This window comes from Anser anser (genome assembly GCF_964211835.1).
Source record: "Anser anser genome assembly, chromosome: 15".
Lineage (NCBI taxonomy): Eukaryota > Metazoa > Chordata > Aves > Anseriformes > Anatidae > Anser > Anser anser.
Genome location: NC_139736.1, coordinates 12,409,066 through 12,430,430, shown reverse-complemented (window position 1 = coordinate 12,430,430; position 21,365 = coordinate 12,409,066). Strand labels below are relative to the sequence as shown.

At 56.4% G+C, this 21,365-nt stretch overlaps 1 protein-coding gene across 2 annotated transcripts in view; it reads right to left on the bottom strand.

Moving 5' to 3' along the window:
- The window catches only part of RAB11FIP3 (RAB11 family interacting protein 3), a 73,026-nt gene that overhangs the window by 19,049 nt on the left and 32,612 nt on the right, over positions 1 to 21,365 (bottom strand). For both annotated transcript variants that reach the window (XM_083800526.1, XM_083800525.1), the window contains exons 3-5: positions 19,335 to 19,426; positions 5,624 to 5,811; positions 2,336 to 2,509 (exon numbers count right to left, since the gene is read on the bottom strand). In XM_083800526.1, the coding sequence (XP_083656652.1) occupies positions 2,336 to 2,509; positions 5,624 to 5,811; positions 19,335 to 19,426 (454 nt within the window). The remainder of the gene's footprint in view (positions 1 to 2,335; positions 2,510 to 5,623; positions 5,812 to 19,334; positions 19,427 to 21,365) is intronic.

Here is a 21,365-nt window from a genome sequence, read left to right as displayed (position 1 = left end):
AAGACTGGTGTGCGAACTCGGCTCTAACAGGCACTCCTCAAGGTGGGGAAAGCCACCAGACAAGAAGCTGTAGGAGAATCCGCAGGTATTCGCTGTGTAAAGGTATACCTGTCCCCTGGCTGCGCTGGTTCCTCGCCAGCTGAGTGGGCGAGAGCTGAACAGCACCATGCCTCAGGGCGTCCCCACCTCCCGCTGGTGGCGAGCTGCCACCCCCTGCACCGCACGCAGCCCTGCTGCCTCCTTCCTCCGTCTCATGGGGTAGCATTTGCCTTCAGCAGCTCGTCCAGCACTTAAGGAGCAGCACGTCAGCACATGAGGAACTCGTACTTTTCAGTCGCCATCCTTTTCTCACCAAGCGTGGCAGGGAGACCTCGCTCCTACGGGCTGAACGCACCAAGAAAGAGGTGGCAACCCAAGCTCTTGGTGCTTGTGTTAGTCCTCTTGTGAAGGTCTGGAGCTGTAGCAGGAAAATTTGTCACCGTTATTCCTGTTCAGAGGCTCTGGTAACATGGAAGTGGTGTGTGGCGATGTGACCGCTTACAAGAGATGCTGTTCCTCCTATTCAAACCTCAGCAAAAAAAGGCTCATCTAAGCCAGTGACATCCTGTAGGTCTTTGCAAGGTTTCACTGCGTGTAAAGGCATTGGGGAGGCAGGGCTTTGTTCAGAAAAATAGCACCTGCTTAGAGAAACATCAGCTAAGGACCTTCGTGCACACAACGATAATCCCAGGCGAAGGCTAGGCCTGAAAGGCACGCAGAAACGCTCTGTTTCCAACAGAACCATGTTCCTTACTCCTGAGGTTTCGTCTGCAATCTGCCTTCCCAGCAGTGGGTGTGCAGCAAAGCCGCCGAGAGCTGGAGGGCCACGCACCCGCTGAACCTCTCCCAGCAGAGGAGAGATGCTGCAGAAGCAGGACCCGAAGAGAGAGCAGCACGGGGAAGAGAGCGCCCTGACAGAGCAAGAGCTGGGCACTGTGGGCAGAGGTAACCTGGGAGCTCAGGACTGGTATTAAAGAAAAAAATTAGCGGATTGCAAAGCTATTTTAGTTGAGTATTTCATTGCCAGGAGGCTTTTGGACTGGGCTGGAGGCCTATACTCAAGGAGAAACTCGAACACCAAGGCTAGTTTTTATCCGAGAGCACTTCTTATGCCGCAGCACCAGCACGGACAGGTGTGACCAGCATCTCCTTCTGCACAGTGCAATAAACAGCCAAGCATGGATGGGTGACGTGCCGCTTCCATGGCAGGGTATCCCAGCTCACCAAGAGCACTGTTTTCCCAAAATAACGGGTTAGCCATGCTTTACAGCAACACCTTCTATAGCAGGTTTAGGTAACATCTTCAAAACTGCTGCTGAACCAGCAAAAAGAAAAAAAAGTCAGCCCTGACTTGCAGCAAAATGTCAGTGTGTAGATTTGACAGCAGTTCTTCCCTTTCAGCCCCGTGCAAGCAGAATTGCCCAAGCTCTACAAAGGCCTTTGGGAATCTCGTAGAAAGCAGGTAAACAGGAAAAACAAATGTAACAGGTTTGTACTGCCGTGGAAAGTCACACATCACCCCAAAGGAAAAAAGCGTCTTCTGGTCTTCAATGTGAGCGTGTGGCAGGCAGGGAGCACTCCTGCCCCGCGCAGACTTGTGCTACGTGGTGGAGGAGCATGTCCCCAAGTCGCCTGTCGTCACAGGGGCTGCAGGTGTGCATGACCATTCCAGCCTTTACTTTTTTTCTTAAAAAATAAAGACTGACTGGTTTGTATTGTCATCCTCAGTCCACCCTGCATGGGCTGGAAAACCAACGTTTGCCTGGTTTCAGACCCTAACACAAGGAGTGCAAGAAAACACTTTGGCCTCCTTCCTGCCCCATCTATCCCTCAGGCTGCCTAGAGGAGGGAGGCTGTAGCTGCTTGTGCAAATCCAACCAAGCATCCCATCAAAGCCAAAAATGCATGTGTAGCAGAAAGAAAAAAAAAAAAAGCTATCCAACAGGATCAGGGACAAAACTCCATGGCAGTTTTCTCTACCAGAATGCTGTGCGAGGAGCCACATGCCCAGCAGAGAGGGAACGTGGCGTTGTCCCAGACTCCGAAACTCAGAGAGCTCTTCCAACTGCTGCTGGACATTAGTGCCTCTGGATGGGAGGACGGGAACTGTTCAGGAAAACGAAAGACTGAAGGAGGCAACTCATCTTCCACTTCTGAGCTGGTTACCCCATTGTATCCAAACGTTGCCAGGAACCCCCTCTTGCAGCAAACCCAAACTCACACACACAGAGCCTGAGCGAGGACACTAAGCCAGCGAAACCGGTTAAAGCACTGCGAGTGCTGTGCTGAGCATTACCTGGGAGAGAGGAACGAGGAGCTGTTAAAGCTGCTTTCCCCGTTACACAAGCTGTCTGAGAACAAATCTGCTTCATTCCCTTCTCCATAATCCTCGAAGTGCTCCTCTCCGCTAATGACCGTAACGATGGAGTGGCTGAGGTCCGAGCCCAGGGGCAGGTCGTGCGGATGGGATCTGTGGGGACAGACAAAGATGTTACGGGGTGACCACTGCAGCAGCCTTTCCGATTGCACGCCACGCATCTGCTTCCCAAGTCGCGTCTCCTGTTTCGGTAAACCCGGCCACTTCTGCCTCACTGTGCCTTGAACAGGACCGAAGGAGCAGCCCAGGCACCCCCAGGAAGTTTGCAGCATGTTTTTTTCACAGCTAACCATTGTTTTTTCATGCAAGCTCTCCCGGCAGCTGCATGGCAGCTCCTGGGATCGCCAGACACGCGGGACAAACCCCGAGGCCGGTGGCCAGCCCTGGCACAGCACAGGTGCAACCAAACGCATGGCAGAGACAAAGCCCGGTGTGTCCCGAGCCCGTGCAGAACATGCTCTGAGTTACACGGCCAGCCTGCACGCCAGGCTCATGCACGCTCTGTGCTGCGTAATCCTCCCGAGAGCCCGGTGTGGGGTTCGGTGCTGCAGCCCCCGGTGACACAAACCCCGGGGGTTTAGGGGCGGCTGCCGAACCCAGCACCAAGAGGCCTCCCGGCGAGGCAAGGGACCTTAACTCAGCCCCTGCAGGGAGGACGCTGCACGCACTTGTGGCAATTTGTAGGGCTTTTTTAATGTGTTTGTAACATCGGATCCAGAGGGCTGTGCTGCACCCAGCCGAAACACGGCCAGCACGGGCCCGGGGACGTCCCTCGCTTCGGAGGGGACGCTGCTCGATACAGGAGTCGTCACTTCTGGAAGTATCTTTGCATACGGGCAGTGCTACATACATGCAGCCCACCACAGCAGTATGCACCAGCAAGCTGGAATTTCCTGCCCAGGACCACAGAGGTTTTAAAGAGAAGTTTGGGGGAAAACGTGGAGGGGATTTCTGAGAACCAAGCCCGAAAGCAGCCCGCATGTCTGCGCCCCACAGGGATGTGCTCTGGGGGGACTAGCACCGCTCACCTCCCTAAAATTCAACGCTAAAGAAAGGGGAAAAAAGCTTGATTATAAAAACAGGTATTTCAGGCTAGACCCCCATATCTTCATCCACTTGGAGGGGGAAAACAGACATGGGGGTCGTTGAATATATCATTGTACCAAATCAAAAAAAACAATTACTGATAGGCCGTTTATGACAGAAGTCTGCGACAATGAAGGATTTGCCCTTATCCTGCTGATAAAAACATGTCACCCCTCCAGCCAAAACAGCAGCAGATCTCCCTTTAGCCACAGACAAGCCCAGCCCAGCTGGCGAGCCTCTGCTCGCCTTCCTCGTGCCCTTGCGTAGCACCGCAGCTCCTGCAGCGGGGGGTGGCAGGAGCCCACTCCCCCACCAGGGAGTCGGATGTGGCACCCAGCACACCCAGACAGCATCAGAAACCGCTCCAGGAATAGAAAGTAGAGGGGATTTTTTTTATTTTTATTATAATTTTTTAACTTACAAGCAAAAGCCAAGCCCAGCTCTCTAAGCAGGGGCTGTGGTTTGACAAGCACCTTGCAGCAGATCTGATCAGGCACCTGGGAGCCCTCAGCCAGGGCTGCCTCAGGCACTAGCACGGGGAGTTGGTGCACACCTACAAGATCCACCGCAGCAGTTTCAAGATCCAGAGCCCAGCCAATCTTTACCACACACAACCCCTAAATAACCACTCAAACCGTCTCACGCGTGTTGAGCTTGAACAGCCACTGGAAAGCAGGGCTGGATCAAAACTCTGCTCTGGCTGGATTGCACTTACTGACTGCTCTTGGAAGAGCTCAGGGCACCGCAGGCATACAACTTCTGTCCTGCTGCGGGTCTGATGGCACCAAAACCAGCCCTCAGCAGCCTGGGATCAGATTCCCAAGTTTTCAGCCTCAAGCCTTCCAGTATTTAAACCAGAAGTCCAAAAAATTCCAATACACTTTTGCCTTGAACCTTTGGGTACCTGGAGTCTGCCCACACCTAAGACACCTGGGAATAGACACCACTTGCTTGAACAGAGCACCCAGAGGACACCTGAGGTTAGGGAAACCTCAACAACAACCTAATCTTAAAAAATCCCTAAGCACCGCGTTTTGTACCTACAGGCAGGTGAATCCAAGGCACGGCAGTTTCCCAAGAGGATGAGAGCGCACGCAGGCTGCCATGGCCCCTCCGGGGACACGCTGCTCGCGGCCACAGGCTCAGAAACCGCTTACATCCCGGTATAAGTGCCGCTCGGGCGAGGAGCGCGTGGCCGGCTAATCCCCTTTCTCCTCTGATCCGCAGCACCTCTGCCAGCCAGCACCCTTTCGGCCCCAGCGCCCAGCAGCACCGCCTGCTCGCGTGTCCCCAGATGTGCTTTTGGGGTGGGAGGGAAGCCCCAGGGAGCCCGCTGCTTTCTAAAAGCAAAGGGAGCTGTGAGTACTCGCCACAGCACCGAGCCTGGATGTCACACTTTTGGCCAAAAAAAACCCCACGGGTGTTAGCAGACCTCAAGTGACAGCAGCTCCAGAAGTTTCAGTGCAGACCAGTGCTTTGGGCTGCTGATAACAAAGTTATTCTCTCCCCTCCTGCCTTCCCAGCATCCTGGTTTCACCCCCAAAACAACTTTCCCTGCAAAACCTAGGAAGCGAGGGGGCCCGGGAGCAGTTTCGCCAGCAGCGGTTCAGACGGGGAAGCAGCTCCCAGTTCACTCTCCTGTGCTCGCGGCACAAGTTTCAAACTAGTTATTACAGGAGGTGGCTGCACATCAAAGGGCACGCGCGTGTTTAGGAAAAACAAGAGTACAGCGAGTTCCCCTCCTGACTTGAAAATTACACGTTACGTTTCTGGCTTCAGCGATAGATTAAAAACTGCAGGTATTTCAGGTGTTCGGAGAACTTATTTTAGAAGTTAAAGATGCTAATGAGGGTACAGAAGTTCTCCCAAGGCAAGCAAAGATTAGCTCAAAGAGATTGCCAGGCCACGCTCCAAAACAGCCTACACATGGCACAGCCTCATTATTATTCTTAAAGAAGAGCTATTTCGGTCTCGGTGAAGTGGCAAACACTACGAACGAGCCAACCGGTTTTAGCAAGGCAGACTCAACCCCCTCGATTAAATCCTCGGGCTGCATCTCCCCCAGTCCCTGTCCCTTCCTGGTCTGCCACCCCTCCTGCCCCACGGCTCCCCGCCACTGACCCATGCTCCGGCTCCTCGATGGGGTCGGTGAACTCCGAGTGCACGGTGGAATCGATGGCGCTGTCTGTCTCCACCTCGTCGTGCATCTCGTGGTGCACCAGCGTGCTGGTGTCCTCATCCGTGAAGGTTTCGCACTCGCTGTAGGTGCTCTCCGAGCCCATGTACGCGCTGTCGGTCACCTCATTTGCCTGTTACAAGACACAAGAGGGAAAAAGCCGCCCCGTAAGGTGTTAGAGCCATGCGGTTGCATTGCAGAGCCGGACAAAGCCCGTACGGGACAGCAATTCTCCGGCACGAGCCATACGCCATGCTCAGGAGCTCTGCCTTGCCGAGCCACCCCGTGCCTTGGCTGTTGGGACTCTGAGAGAGATTTCGTATGGGTTTATGGAGTCCCAGAGGGATTACCTACTGCTCCCTCAGCAGTTCCCATCACCGCTCCTTTCACCCACCCCACTGGTACAAAGACACGTTACCAGTTTGAATTCTCCACAAGGAACCACCATTCAAAACCACCAGTCAGCCCTCAGAGCACTTTTTCCGCCCCGCTGGTAATACGAAGGCACCTTCCGTCCCTCAACAGAAAACTCAGCTGCCTCATAAACCTTTACTACAGCCTCTGGTTTGCGAGGCCTGCACCACCAGTCTGCATCTTCAGGACATGCTTTTTTGGGACTGCACCTTGAATGCTTTGCGCCACCTCTCCGTTACCTGCAGAGAGCCAGCAGGCTCCGGGGAAGGCGCAGCGCTTGGTTTTCAGGAGCCCACACCACGAGCACAAAGGGCTGGGTTTTCCCAGCCCCGGCACGAGGGCAGGCTGCTCCTCCCCAAGCACGGGCGGCGCTGAGCCCCCCGCACCCGCGTGTGCGGAGCGGAGCCGTGGGGCCACGAGGGAACACCTCGCGAGAACAGTGAGGGCCGGTGGCCCAGCGCTTCTGGGATTTCCCCAGGTGGTTTCAGAACAAATTAACTCAGTTGCGCCTCTGGGCCCTCAGTGCTGGGATCTGTCAGTGGGGGCACGGAGCTCCAGCCGGTCCCCTGTCACCAGAGGTGACCTCCGGAGGGAAGCAGGCTGATGGAAGCCCGTCGGCCACCCGGCCGGATCAGAGCTGCTCTGCTGCTGGCGGCCTCCCCCTGCGGCACGGCAGCAGGGCAAAGCAGCAGCATGTTGGAGGCAGGCACTAATGCCCAAGCAAACTCCTCTTCCTGCACCAGAGAGGCGCACACGGCAGCAACCAGGGCTTTTTGCGAACGCGTCCAAGCAAATGGCATCTTTTGGGTGGTCCTTTGGGGACCCAGGAGTTGGACTCAATGAGCCTCGTGGGCCCCTTCCAACTCGGATATTCCGTGATTCTGTGACATTTCTCAGAGCCCCGCACCACAGAAGGCCAGCAGCTGGGCAGACACCACGCAGACATACCAGGATAAAAGAAATTTGCGCTCGAGCCGCCCTCTCCACGCCGGCCGGGCTGGGTGCGCAGCGGGGCGGGTGAGCCCTGCTCAGCCCTGCAGGAGAACGGCACCAGTTGGTGCCAGCTCAGCACAGACAGACAGACAGACGGCCTCTCGCGGCCACCACCCCCAGGTTAAACACGATGGAAAACTTTACAGAACCGGAGTCCAAAGTCGCCACCCGCGGAAGACGGGGCCAGCCCAGCAAACTCCACCAGACGGCAGAGGCTGCTGCAGCGAGCGCCGTCACCAACAGGGGAGGCAGTGGCTTCACCTGCCTCCCACATGAAAACAAAAGCAATTTGCAGCATACGCCAAGTTTAGGACAGGTCAGGCTTTGACATGTGGGACAATGCCGTGTTGTGACACTTTTTGGGGGGACAAGAGCCATCCCCAGCTCACACCGCCCGCCCGCAGGAGCACCGATCCTTCATGCGGCTCTGCTGTGCGCGGGGCAACGGGAACCCGAGGCAGCCGAGAGGGCCCGAGGGAGGAGAGCAGCCACCAGCATCTGCACAGTTACCTGCCTGCTTCAAAGGGCTGCTTTTTGCCTGCTTGAAACAGATTTAAAGCCAAATTGGACATAACTTTGCTTGCGGGCTCCAAAGTAAACTCTTGTTTTTAAAAAAATAAAAATAAACAAAAGAACAAAAACCTTCCTACTGGAAAGGTTTAAATTCAGGCATACATTCAAGTGTATTCAAGAACAAAATAAAGACAACTATTGCAAAACAAACAAACAAAAAACATGGAAACAAAACAAACCCCCCAACCCACATGCTGATTAAAAACCCACCCTCTGGAGGTTACAGTCGCTGGCCTCCCAACACAAAGCGCAACAGGGAGCCCAACAGCTCAGCACATCAGAACATCCCAATGCCCTTAAATCAAATGATTTCTCTACCAAATTGCTTCAAAAATCTTATCGACAGGAAAAAACGGTGCAGACTGGCCGATGAGGGGGCAGCCCTGAGGGAGCCAGAGGTAGCCACCAGAACAGCGCAGACCCCATCCTCCTCCAGCCACACCGCGGATGTGCAGCAATTTTGTTCTTTAAAAGATGACCTGGAACACCATCTGCAAACATTCCCTGTATTTAGCAAAGGAGAAGAATGTGTTTTTCCCTGCCACATCCCACGTGGCGTGCATACAGAAACCAGAAGAGACCAGGACAGAAGTCACTGCGGCTTCGATCACACGCGGCCAGGCAGGGGCAAAGCGAGGGCCGCGGTCCAGGACCACTTCGAGAAACAACCAGAGCGGTCCCGGACCATCCTGCGCTTGTTCCACAGCCCTGCTGTGCACTGTCACCACTCACAGGGCCAAAAGAAACGAGCCTGAAGTTCGTTTTTATCTTACTAAAGCAATTTTAGGAGAGTACAGACTGCTACCTCGCTCCTGCTGTTTCCTGGAAATAGTGGGTTTTCAAAGGATATTTTAAAAAACAGAAGTAATATTATTTTTTCTTACAGATTAAAAAACAAACAATCGAACAAAAAAACCCTACTACCTCTACTCTATGCTTAAAGACTAAATCTTTAAGGAGGGGAGAATTGCCAGTTTGTGGGTGTCCCTTGGCCAGCTGCGCTGGGTACCACAAACCGTGCGACAGAAGAGACGTCCCCATTTCTGCCAAACTCACGATGCCCTGCAGCTCCCTCCAACACGGCCTATAGGTAATGGCAGTACGTTAGCATGCTAGACCTCGATTATTCTCTTTTAATGCTTTTTCAATTTCAAATGCAAGAGCCTTATTAAAGTTAAACCCATGCGGTCAATGAGTTATGAGACAGGTGAAACTTTAAACAAAGTTCTCCTCCTGAGCACGAGCGTGGAGAACTTTGCTTTATATTTCATCACAGATTAAATAACTAAACCTCAAGAAAAGATGCCAGAAGGAGATAGGCAAACAAGCAGACTAGGGGAAGATATTACAGAATGCTTGATAAAGCGAAGCAAAGCAAAACCAAAACCCTATGCCCTGGGCAAAGGTGCAGCCGCAGATCTCAAAGCTCTTTTTATGGCCTCATGAACAGCTGATTTGTATGCTGACCCTTTAATTCCCACTGCCACATACCTCTCTCCTCCAGCCAAGCTTGCTTTTCTGATCACAGGCAGAAAGTAGGCATTAAACACCAAAAATCACAACACAGCAGGTCAGGCAATGCCCACTTGGCAAACACATCCGTGGGGCGGCAAGCGCCCTCGGCATGAACATCCCCACTGCACGCTCAGAACAGCCCGGTGCCACCAGCCCCAGCCCATTTTCATTTTTAATCAAATAAAACACCCCCTGAGATGCTTCAGGTAAACCTCACACCTTAAAATCAGGACACCCCGCCCCAGCCTGAACTGAAACCACGGCTTGACCGCGGTTCGTGCCCTGGCGTGGTGGCCGGCGGCCTGACGCCCACGCGAGGCTCAAGCCCCGTCTGCGGCCATTTTGTTAGAGGAAAGGAGACTGCAGCGAGTCACCCGCACGGGACGAGTGTTAAGGGACCATAAAGCCCTGTCATCACTGACGTGCCCGGTCTGGTAGCCAACAAAGATGGTATGGGGAAGGCAGCTCGAGAGAGGCCCGAGGCGATGAGATGCGGCCACCGCCCCCAGAGCCAGCGCCAGGCGGCAGCCGGCCGCAGGGACGGGCCCTGCCACACCGCGGAGGCCACCACCGAAGCCACATGCGAGCCGGCAAGGCCGGGCATGCAAAGCTTCCTGCTTCTGTGCCGACTTCAGGGCGCCTGCCAGCTTTGCAGGGCGTTTTGCTGGCTGGAGGATCGGGCTCAGGAGGGCTCCGGGGCTGGCAGCCCCTGTGAGGAGCTTTACAAGGCAGGGAGCGGAGCGGCGGCACGCGCTCAGGTGTGCTTCTGTGCTTCCAAGCACATCTGTTGGGAAAAAGCACAGCACACCCCAGGCTCGAGGGAGCATTTGTTTGGCTTCTCTGATCCGTGACGGACAATTTCACCCGAGGTACAAGCGAAGCCCACGAGTGGGGCGGCAGCCGGTCCCTGCCGGCAGCCTCACCATCCTGCAGCACCGCTGGGCCTTGGCCACGGCGACTGGGAAGCTTGGGGGGAGAGGAAAAGGAAAAACAACTCTGTTTTCCCAGCAAGAGTGAGCGTATTTGTGATTCACGCCAGCTCTGAGGGACAGGCGGGGGAGAGGGATGGGTGGCACACAGCACCCTCCAAGGACACCCCGTGCTGCTCCCATCCTGTGGCCCTGGCCTCTGAGCTGATAACACCACTCTGTCCAGAGCCACAGACCTGGGGTCAGGGGAAGAAGACCACCAAAAAGAGCCCCCAGTTGCTTGGTGCTGTGTCCTGCCCCGCAGGGGTGGCCCGGCCGGTGGCAGTGAGCCCAGCCCAGCTCGTGGTGCTGGGGACAGGCACCTGCCCAGTCACACGACGTGCTTAAATTGGCTTTACACTGATGTAAAGGGGAGAGAGGAGGCAAGTTGTGCTGGCAGTCCACCCTGAAACGCCCCATGTCAGTTCAGCCCCGTGCACTGGCCCCAGGCCAGCAGGAACCTGTCACCCACCAAATAACCCCACACCGGGGACCGTCACCAGCAGCAAGGCACCAACCACTCAGCCACAGTATCTGCCTCTTCCTGCTTATTTGGGCAATACCCATTTTTCAGAGAAGCCAGAGGGTCCTCACTGAGCTCAGGGCAGAGACAATGACCCACCTGGCCTGGCACAGCCCCAAATTCAGGTTGACCCAAGCGCCAGCAGAAAGCAGGTCCAGGGCCACCTGAAAAGCTGCCTGCAAGGTTTTGAGGCTCCTGCACTCAACGCCAGCTCTCAGGCTGGGCAAAAGAAAACCCATCAGGAAAAGAACAAACAAACAAACAAAATTACAAGACCTGGCACATCCTCCGTGCCCGGAAAGCCCGCAGTCGCCATCCTTCCCGGCCCAGCTCCCCGGTCAGACCGCAGTTACGCAGACACAGCCTACCCCTTCCTGGCGATGCCGGGGCTCGGAGCAGTCCCCAGGACGGAAATCTGCCTCCTCCAGGACCCCAGCTCCCTCCTTATTTCGTGCTAGCGCACAAAACTCACCTGCGGACACATTGCCTCTTTGCCCACGTCAAATCCAGCTCCTGCTGGGCAGGAGGTGGGAAGCAAAGTCCCGGAAAGGCTTGGCACGAGGTTCACCAACGGAGTGCAGGTCGCGGAACAGAGTGCCTTTTGTTCCTGACCTTCCAGCCCCCGCGATAACAATATGTGAGCTAATGCACACTCCCCTGCCGTGTGACTGCAGCCATCCGAGCTACGTGAATACCAAAATAAAAGCACGCCCCACGCGACGGCCAGCCCCGCTCCAGGTGCATGTGCTTTCTTTCTATGTAAACGTATCTCCAATTAAGGTTAATTTCGAGGAGGGCCATTCTTGCTACAGAGGCTTCCCAGGCTTATCTCATCTTTCCTGGTGTTTCTGGTGAATATTTAAACATTGAATAACCATCTCCTTCCTTATAATAACAAATAGAAAAGTAAATAACGCCCGCCTTGCTCACTCCAGAGACCAGGAGCACTTTGCTGCTGATAAGTGATCACCGCTGCAGTGACTCAGAGAGCAATGCAGGACGGGTGGGTGACTGCCACCCCGAAGGGCTGCTGCTTGGCTCAGCAGGGATACCCAGCTACAAACACACCGCCCCGAGCTCCACGTTGCCCCCACCCAAGCTGCTGCTTCTGCAAACAGCGGAGCCACTGCCACGGCGCGACCCGAGGAAGCGCTTTGGGTCCCTGGGACCCCCCTGTCCCCAAGGCAGCTGCCGGCATAGGGACAAAGTCCCCGTCCCTTGAACCCAGAGGTTTGGGCTGTTCTGTGTATATCTGCACCTGGGATCCCAACGGGGCCTTATTTCTCCATCTCTTCATTTTAGCTGCCTCTCCAAGTCCTTTTCCTGCAGACTGTTCCCTGAGCCAGCACCTGGGGACAGGAACATCTCAGCCGCACGCTGCCCAGACGCCGCTCCCTGATGGGCTGGGGACTGAACCCCTCCACGACGCACCCGGAGCTTGCCCCCTCCGTCACAGCAGCGATACCCTGACCGAGGAGAGCACCAACACGAGCTTCTTCAGCCAAACATCCACAAGAGGTACAATGGCACCAGGCCTGCAGGACCCAACTCTTCTATGGGACCCGCACGCAGCTCCTAACGCACAGAACAAGGAGCTCAGCCCATCCTGGTTCGCTGGCCTGCTCCAGATCAGGAGCACAGCTCACCATTTCTAGCACAGTTTATCTGACAAGTCCCCCAAACCTCCACCCAAAGGTCCTACCTCTCCCCCCGCTCCAAGCAACGGATCCAAGCTTTGCTGCTGATCAGAAAGTCGCTCCCTGGTGTCTAGCCTAACCCTCCCCACTTCGGCTACACCCTCTCTTGCATTGTGCATGAGATACCAAAAACTCTGCTCCTTCCCTCTACAGAAACTTCCCATAATTGAACTTTGGTCTCCGTCGGTCACGGGAGCCAGCATAAACGAGCATTTCTTCCCATTACCTTCACAAATCACATTTTCTCATTTTCTCTGGGCTATTCTTGCTCTCCTCTGGGACACATCCTTCCTGCAGCACGGTGCCCCAAGCAGGACCTTCTGCTCCGGCAACACCAGCAGGAAGCGTCTTGCTTGATAACCAGGCGACCCTCTGTGCTCAGCGTGAAAGAGGCAGGGATTCCTGGTAACGAGCGCAGCAGCAGCACAGTTATGGTTTAACCCGAGCTCCTGTCCTGGCTCCATCCAGATCTGCCACTTAACTGAGCGGGTCACAGCCCTTTTGCTCCCTCAGCTCCTCTGCTTGTGCTGTGGGACCTCAGGGGCCTTCTAGCACCGCTGTACTGCAAGGCGAGGTTCGTCAGGAGGCACCAAGCGCTGCCAGTTTTCCTTTAGGAACTCTTACTGAGACAGCTTTGCCTCCTGGAGCTGCCTGCTGTGCTCCTGGCCACCCAGGGCCACGAGCTGCAGCCGAGCTCCTGCTTCTCTGGTCCCACGGCCATGCTCGCGGCTCAAGATAAAGCTTCAAGGTCCTTGTTTTCCAAACTCCTTCCACCTTATCTTGCACAAGGCAAACACTACGACTAGGATCTCTTCCAACCAAGGATATTTCTCACAGTATGCCTGAACTACAGAGTCCTACTCCAGAGACTCTCGTGCCCGATTTACCCACCTCTCATCCCTTACTCTAAGTAGTGCTGAGGTCCGTACAATATATCAATTTCCTTGGTACTTTCAAGCTGCTTCTTATAAAGTTGTCAACAGAGCCAGATTTTGGAGTTTGATCCAGCAGTTTTAGCAATTACCGTGTTTTCTGTGCCTTATCAATGCAGATAACACCAGCTGTTCGCTTGTTTGCTGTGAACACGAGAGCTCTGCACGACCGGAGCTGCCTTTGCTGCTGCTTCGTGGAGCAGGGAGGCTCCGCGTGCTCCCTTAGGGGACGGACGGACGAGCAGACAGAAACCTGCATCCATCGCGTTTCACGCTCCTGCAGTTCCAGCCACCCGAGAGATTCTGGGTGCAGCAGCTCTTTATGGCCGAAGCAACGCTAACTCCAGCAACTGACTTGAAGAGGGTTTGGTGATCCTCTTCTGTTCGGACATGACGAGTTTTTGGGCCAGCCCCGTGCAGGGGAGCCCGCAGAGGCCGGTCCTACCAGACAGGGGAAAGGCACTGGTAGGAAAAGGGAAAGCCTGAGCTGAGCTGCCACGTCCTGCAAATGCTGCCTGAGGTCCGCAGACAGCTCCGTGCTTTTTCAGAAGGGAAACAACTCCTAGGGCAGCCTGCAGTAAGGAAGGAGTGCTCAGACAGTCCACAGGGCTTCCAGGAGGAGAGAGGCACAACCACCCCCACGTGCCCACGGCGAGGCACAAGCCAAGAGGAGCGGTGGCCGATGTGCCCGTGACCCGCTCTTGCAGGCTGTGATTCAGCTTCAGCTCCTGCACCACCACCGTGCAGTTCGAGTCGTACCAGCCTTCAATCCCCAGGCAGCCAGAGAAATTCAGCAATGTGGATTTAAATTGCCTCCCTCTGATTTTTACACCCTTCCAGAAGCATTCAATTCAATTACTCCACATGAAAAGAAATTCCAGCTTCAACAGATGCAACAGTTTGCAGCAACCCCCAGCGCGCGCCGTGCCTGCAGACGGGGGGGCTGGGATAGCCAGGGGCATCCCCCTCCCAAAACTAGATGTGGGACCCCGAAAAGGACCGTGGGACCCCACTGAGGACTGCAGGGCCCCACCGAGGACTGCTTTCCTCCCCAGATCCACTCCAGCTGTGCCGTACGCGTTGCTCCTGAACGCTTAGCCAAGGGGACAAGCCGGGGGAGAAGGCTTGCAGGGTGCACGTGTCCGGTGAGTGCCGCTGCACGCCTGCTCAGCGCTGCTGTCCTGAGAAAGCACAGCACCCCTCTGGCGGCCGCGATGCATCCTTCCTCGCTGCTACCACGGGGAGCCCCAGCGACTGCCCAGCAGATGGCAACAGCCCTGCACAGCCCTGCACACCATCACACAGCCCTGCACACCGTGCACAGCCCTGCACAGCCCCGCACACCATCACACAGCCCCGCACACAATCACACAGCCCTGCACACCATCACACAGCCCCGCACACAATCACACAGCCCTGCACACCATCACACAGCCCCGCACACAATCACACAGCCCTGCACACCATCACACAGCTCTGCACACCATCACACAGCCCTGCACACCATCACACAGCCCCGCACAGCCCCGCACACCATCACACAGCCCCGCACACCGTGCACAGCCTCACACAGCCCCACAAACCATAACACAGCCCCGCTCCCCCTCTACGCCCCTCACCTTCTGCAGTCTCAGCTGCCCCGTTTTGCACATCTCAAGAAGGGCCTTCCTGCCACCGGGCTGGCCCAAAGCACGAGCTGCCATGGCTGAAATCGGCGTTTGTGTTATTTATCACACTCCTGGCCAGCCTTTACAGAGCACAGCCCTGCAGCGGCTCTGCCTCTCCTCCAACCCACCTAAGGTTACAAATCTCCGTGCCCAGTAACTCTGGCAGCCCACCAAATTTTTGTGGTTTGCTTTCATTTTGGGAGAATCATTCTATTATCGTCTGATGCTGGGAGAGCCAGCCTGCCCGTTCTGCACTGCTCCAGAGGGCTCGGCTGCCCTCAGGAGACGGGGCAGGTCGGACAGAGGGCTCTGTCCCGGGGCAGGGCACAGCAGGCATCAAAAAAGCTAACTCCAGATTCACCTTTCCCCCCTCGCAGGGCATTGCAAAGGAGCCCCCGTACCTCAGGAGTGAGTCACCAGCACAGCTTGATGCTGCCCAGCCGGCAAGGGAGGTGAGGATAACTCCCACCTCCCAGTTAGTCAGAGCGAAGCTGCACCAGCCCCGCCTGGGGGAAAGCCAGCGAGGACTCGGGTGCCTGGACGGACGGACTCCAAGGTCCTCCTGCACTGCTCGGCAGGGTGGCCAAAGCCCTGGGATTATTGTTAGGCGACGTTTCCCTGCCAGAGCAGAGAGCTGCCTGCAGCCACCACGGTCAGGCAGGGAGGCACTACGGGGGGCTGCCGGCAGGCACGTGGCCCCACGAGGGGATGCTCTCCCTGCTCCGGAGCCGGGCGGGCAGGGGATGAGGTTCCTTCGGCACGCGTGGCAGCGCAGCTAGGGATGGCAGGGAGCCCCTGCAGGCACCACTTGATGAGCAAAACGCCACGTGGCTGCAGGAAGCCAGGCTCCTGCACTTCTGATCCCCTCCGAGCCGCTGTCTCAGCAGAGGTACACGACCAGATATCCTCTCTGGAAACCATTTAACAGAGGGACCGTGTCTGCTGACCGGAGCTGGCAGGGCGCAGCAGGAGCCAGCAGCTCCGTGCTCCCCGTGCATGCTCCTTCGCTCCCGCTGCCTGCCTCTGCGCTGCCCCAGGGCTTATGCTCTGCTCCGACGTGTGCTGACCCTGCTGGGGACTTCCCCTAACTCCAGAAAGACCAAGCCTTACCCAAATACAACATAAAAACACCGCACTCTCCTCCACACCGGTTTTTGCCTACCGCCTCTCACTCTGTCCCTGCCGTCTCTCTCCAAGCTGAGCTGATCACATCAGGGCTGAGTCCCTGTGTGAAGCGGCAAAGCTCAGACCTCGTCTCCTGTAAGAGGCTTTTCTGCCCTTACTCGAAGGTACAAGCGTTGGCTCTCCTCCCTCTGCAGGGCAAACACTTGCTGGAAGTCACCAGTGCTGGTTCCTCGGGGATTTCTGCGGATGTTCAGTGCTCCCCGATGACAAGCGCCAGCAGAGGGGATGAGTCACCAAGAGGAGCAACCTTATCAACAAAGGGAAGGTATTTTCATTTAGACTGCTTAAAGCTCTTGTTTACACTTGTTTGAACAAACATTTAGGAGAGAAGCTCTCTGTCACGGCCTTGGCACTTATAAGAGCCAACCACTCAAGCCCCTGTGATTCTCCTTGGCTAAGAGGGCCGAGGGCCGAAACCCCAGACACCATAACCGTGCCTGCTCTCAGCGCCTGGCGCAGCACACGCAGCACCACTCCTCCAGGTCGCCTTTAGAAGGTCCACTGATGCGACAGAAGGCCAAAAGCTGGCCATGCCCCTAGCTCCGCCACCCTGCCGAAGCAAGAGGGGCTCACCCGTGGCCCAAAAGCCTTCGTGCTGAGGCTGAGAAGGAAGCGGTGGCCTCCAGGAGGCTGTTGAGCTGCCCGGCGGTCCCACGCAGAGGCACATTTTCGAGCCCCACGCTCGCTGTGCACCAGCTTCCCAGGTCTGAAACGGGGACATTCCCATGCAAAATGCTTTTTGGTGGTGCGTGGGGGGAGGTTTGTTCAGAGGAAAGGCAACGCCTTCACTTTCGGAAGGATTTTTTTCCCCCTCCTCTCTTCCAGGTGGATCCAGGCAAGGCGGAACATGTCCCGGGGAAGGCCACTTGCTCTGTTTGCTGTTGTTGCCGTTTGTTCTGTTTGCTGTCTCACCATCTCCAGAGCTCCCTGCTGCACCCAGCCGAGCCCAGCCTGCCGCAGGTCCTGCTGGCAAGCAGCCCTGCTGGGCTCCGACGCACAGCGATGAAAACCCCTCGTTTGCTGCTCCCAGCAGGATGCCCTGCACCGCTCCTCTCACCCTCCCGGACACAGCTCACGCTGCCCAGGGCACGGCTCCGCAGGACAAGTGCAATAAAGTGCACGTTGGGAGCTCAGCGAAATGAGAACAGAAAAACACACGCCCCAAGACACCAATTTATTTTTACACTCGCAACACTGAGCGGTATTTCTCGATCATGTTCTCATTTGCTGAATCTCTACGAAATCCTTGCAGGCTGGAGAGTATTTCGAACCACGTATCCAAGACAACAAGGGTAATTCTTCCCCAGCATATTAAACATAGACACCAACAGAGCTCTGATCTTTTCAAGATTACCCTGATTTCAGTAGAATAATCCATTGCCATCTTTCCGAAAAGACGATTTCAGGATTCATCACCTTTTTCCTCCGGTTCACCTTGTCGTTGCAAGGAATCAGTGGCCCAGGGGCAGAAGCACTCCATCCCGGTGGGGCACGCACCCGGCTTGTTGGTATTCCTGCCCAGAGCAGCCTGCAGCACTGACAGAGCTCATCTGTGTTAAATTAGCCCTTAGAAAACATCTCTGCTCTGAATCGCAGCGCAATCGTCCCATGACGTAGGTCTGAGGAGCAAAAACCAAAGCCCTTGCCTGCCCGGGCACTGCGACTCCGGGCGTCACAGCCTCTAAACTGCTCAGCGCTCAGCTCGGTGGTTAAAAAAAGGCAAAGAAAATAAAACACATTTGTGACCTTGTACAACACAGAGGGAGGAATACGAAAACCCATGCCCTGTCCTGCCTTCCTGTCTCCCTTCTCTATCCCGCTATCGCTGGATAGCTATAACTATCCTTACCCCCCAGAAAAAAGAGAGCGCAAAAATTATTTTAGGCCCTTTGCAAAAGCCGTAGACGAAGACAACGACAGCAGTTCAGCCTATGGAAAAATAATCTCAGATCCAAGGTGCCCTGGAAAGCCTTCTGGTGGAGGGACGCAGGGTCACGAGCTCTTCAGGCCAAGGGAACAAGTGACCCGCTCTGGGTGGCGGTGTCAGCCCAACGTGCTGAGCCCGGGCAGCCAAATGGCTCAGCAGAAACCGCGCCTGGCCGGGACGCGTGCTGCTGGCACACGGCTGTCGGGCACCAGGTGTCAAAGGGACAGCTCTGAGACATGTCAAGCGATGCACACGTGCTTCTCATGAACGGGGGGAAAGGAAGTTGCCCAGCGCCCAATATACTGTCAGGAAACTCAAACGAATAGTTTCAGCCCTTTATCACGAAGGCCAGGATAACACATTACAGACTACACAAAGCAAGGATGTGCATTTACGTGCAAATCTAAAAGAGCCCTTTCCAAGTCACTATTTCCACGACAAAAACATAAAACCAAGGGTACCGAGATGAGAGTCAAAAACCCACAGAGGAAAGCTTAAAGAAGGACGAGCAGAAGGAAGCCATTCAGTCCCCCCGGGGGACCGAGGACCAGCAGGCCCCTGCTCCGAAGGCACCTGCAGCACCTCCTGCTCCAGGCTGTGGGGCAGAGCAGCAACGAGGACGCTTACAAAGCAAAGCCCCAAACCCCAGAGACAACGAACGGCAGCCTCCCTTCTAGCCGGGGCTACAGGGCCCTCCTGCAGTGTGCTCCTCTGCTAAGGAGTGCAGAAGGGAACGGAGGGATGGGGACCGCAACGTCAGCAAAAGGAAGGAAGTACAGCACGTAAGCATCCTTGATCAACCCCAAGAACAAAGAGGAAATCTACAATTTGTCTTCTGGTCTACCTTCTGCTGGCCGGATAGCACCAAGTGCCCGCTGGGCCTCGGAGGCAGGCTCCCAGCTGGCTTGTCCCAAAACTGGGCTCACGTTCTGCAACGGCAGCAGCTCCAGCAAGGACACAAACGCAACCACAGCAGGCACCCGTCCCGCACCCAGCGCACCGCGCTCTGGCGCTCTGCAAGCTAAGACAGCGCTAGCAACGAGTAGGTTTTCGCTTGGACACCGCCTTCAGGTTAAACAGCACCAAATGCTCTATGCAAACTCTCTGGCCCAGTCACCCACAGCTGAAAGGTTTCGTCCCGACTAAGCGTTAAAATCCCGAGCCGCAGCACAGCGAGCTGCTCCACCCACCGAGCCCGGCGTGCTCAAGCCTCACGCGGCACAAAGCTGCCGTTCACGGGTGTTAGCAGCATTCGTACTTGCCTCAAACGTGACAAAGTCATCAAATTCATCAGGACAGGCCGGGGTTTCCTCCTCGGGGGTATATCCCATATCATACAGCTGGCTGTCAGGATCTGCAGAGGGAAGGAAAAACAGAATCACCAAAAGGAAACCCGCACCCCCGAACGAAGGGCAGCTTTGGGAGACGCGACAGCAGAAGGACAAGAATTTCCTTCCGCACCCGCTGGTGCCTTCGGCTTTCGGAAAGGACGCCTGCCTCCAGGCACCCCACCTCCAGGAAGGGGGGAAGGCAACTCAGGCGGCTGCTCCTGGCAGAGGTCCTACGAGGCCCTTCGCTGCTCCCATGGGGCTAGCGCCTCGATTCGTCCCCACCCCGCCATGGTCTCCGCTTCTTTTCCTAGTTTCTTCCCTATCTCTGTTTCCCGCATCCCCTTCTTCTTCTCCCAGAAGGCTCTAATCCTGCTGTGGGCAGGGAATACATTAGTTCTGTGTGTGACAGCCAACTACCATGGGAACAGCAGAGAAGGCAGGCGGCACCGAAGCTGTTGTCATCTCCTGCTCCTCCCGTGACCAGCTGCATCAGGAGCCATCCTCACAGGAGGACAGGAAAATAGGAGGTTTTCAAGGAGATTTCTTAAAAAATTCACTCCTCCCACCCCCAAACACATCTGCAGCCGAGCGGGTCGGCGTTTCTCCGAGCCCTTCAACAGAGGAAGCGCGCACAAATTCCCCGCGCTCCCTCAAGCAACAGCTAATGCCCGATCCAGCGCCCGACCTAGATCACAGCCTGGAAACACCAAATTGAGATCAGACGCTGCGGTCCCAAAATAAATAGCGGGCTCCAAACCACACGCCTCGGAGCCGCGAGCGCTGCGGCACCGGCTTCGCCTGATGTCGACCGACTTGGCCAGGCAAAGGGCGCCGTAATGCCGGCGCTCCCGGGGAGGCTCCGCGATCGCGGAGGCTTTCTGCGCACCGCTGCTGGAAGCAGGGGACGGGAGGAGACTTCTGAGTCCTTCGGGCTGGTGGCTTCCCAGTGGGCTGGCAGCGCGGCCGGATCCCTTCCAGGCTGGGAGGTGCCTACGAGCTGTGCCGCGGCCAGGCATCGTGGCCACATGGGCAGGAGCGCGCACACAGCCTTCTTGCTGTGGTTGGGCCTCAGCAAGGAGCCCGGGGCCTCCTCCGGGCACGAAGGAGGGCCGTGCTCCACCCCAGGGACCTGCACAGCCAGCGCAGAGGCAGGTGGTGAGGGCACGGGGCAGGCACGCCTGCAGCAGCACCCTCCCACCAACACGCACCCTCTTTGGGCTGGCCACCGAATGCAGACACGGCGGGTGCCCGGGAGCCTTCGAGGCGATGGCCACCAGCAGCTCGGGGCTGCCAGAAGCCAGCGCGGGGCCTGACGCGAGCCCCCCAGCCCAGGGCTGGGGCTTTTGGGGCTGGACTGCAAAGCAAAATGAGGAACAAGCCAAATTACTTTTCCAGAAGCCAGGGTACACCGACTCGCTCTACAGCGAGCGTGCCGCGGGGCGGTGGCCTTAGCAGAAGAAAGGTGCTGGAGTTGGAGTAGGAGTTGGACTTGATGATCCTTATGGGTCCCTTCCAACTCGGGATATTCCATGATTCTATGTGCTCTGGTTTGTGGGGCACGACCTCGCTGTCCCCGCTGCTTTCCTTGCTGACAGCCCCGGGCGAGCGGTGCCACCGGGGGCTGCGCTCCCACCCCGGGGCAGGCGGCACGGGAGGAGGCAACCTCAGGTCGCCTTCTGCTACCTTCACCTGGACAGAGCGCCCCGCAGCCTGAAATCCCGCGTTCCCACTAATTATCCCTGCCTCTGCTCAGACGCGAGAGGCTCCCTGCCGACAGCTCCCCCAGGGCTGGGGACAGGGACCCGCGGGCTGCGAAGCCACGGCAGCACCCGGGAGCAGGACTCACCACGGGGAGCCTCTGCCCGCTCCTGGGACAGCACAACGGCGCTGCTGGAGGACACCCCACCCCACCAGCACCCTGCAGCACCCCCAGAACCACCGAGTGCCCTGCAGTGGGCAGAG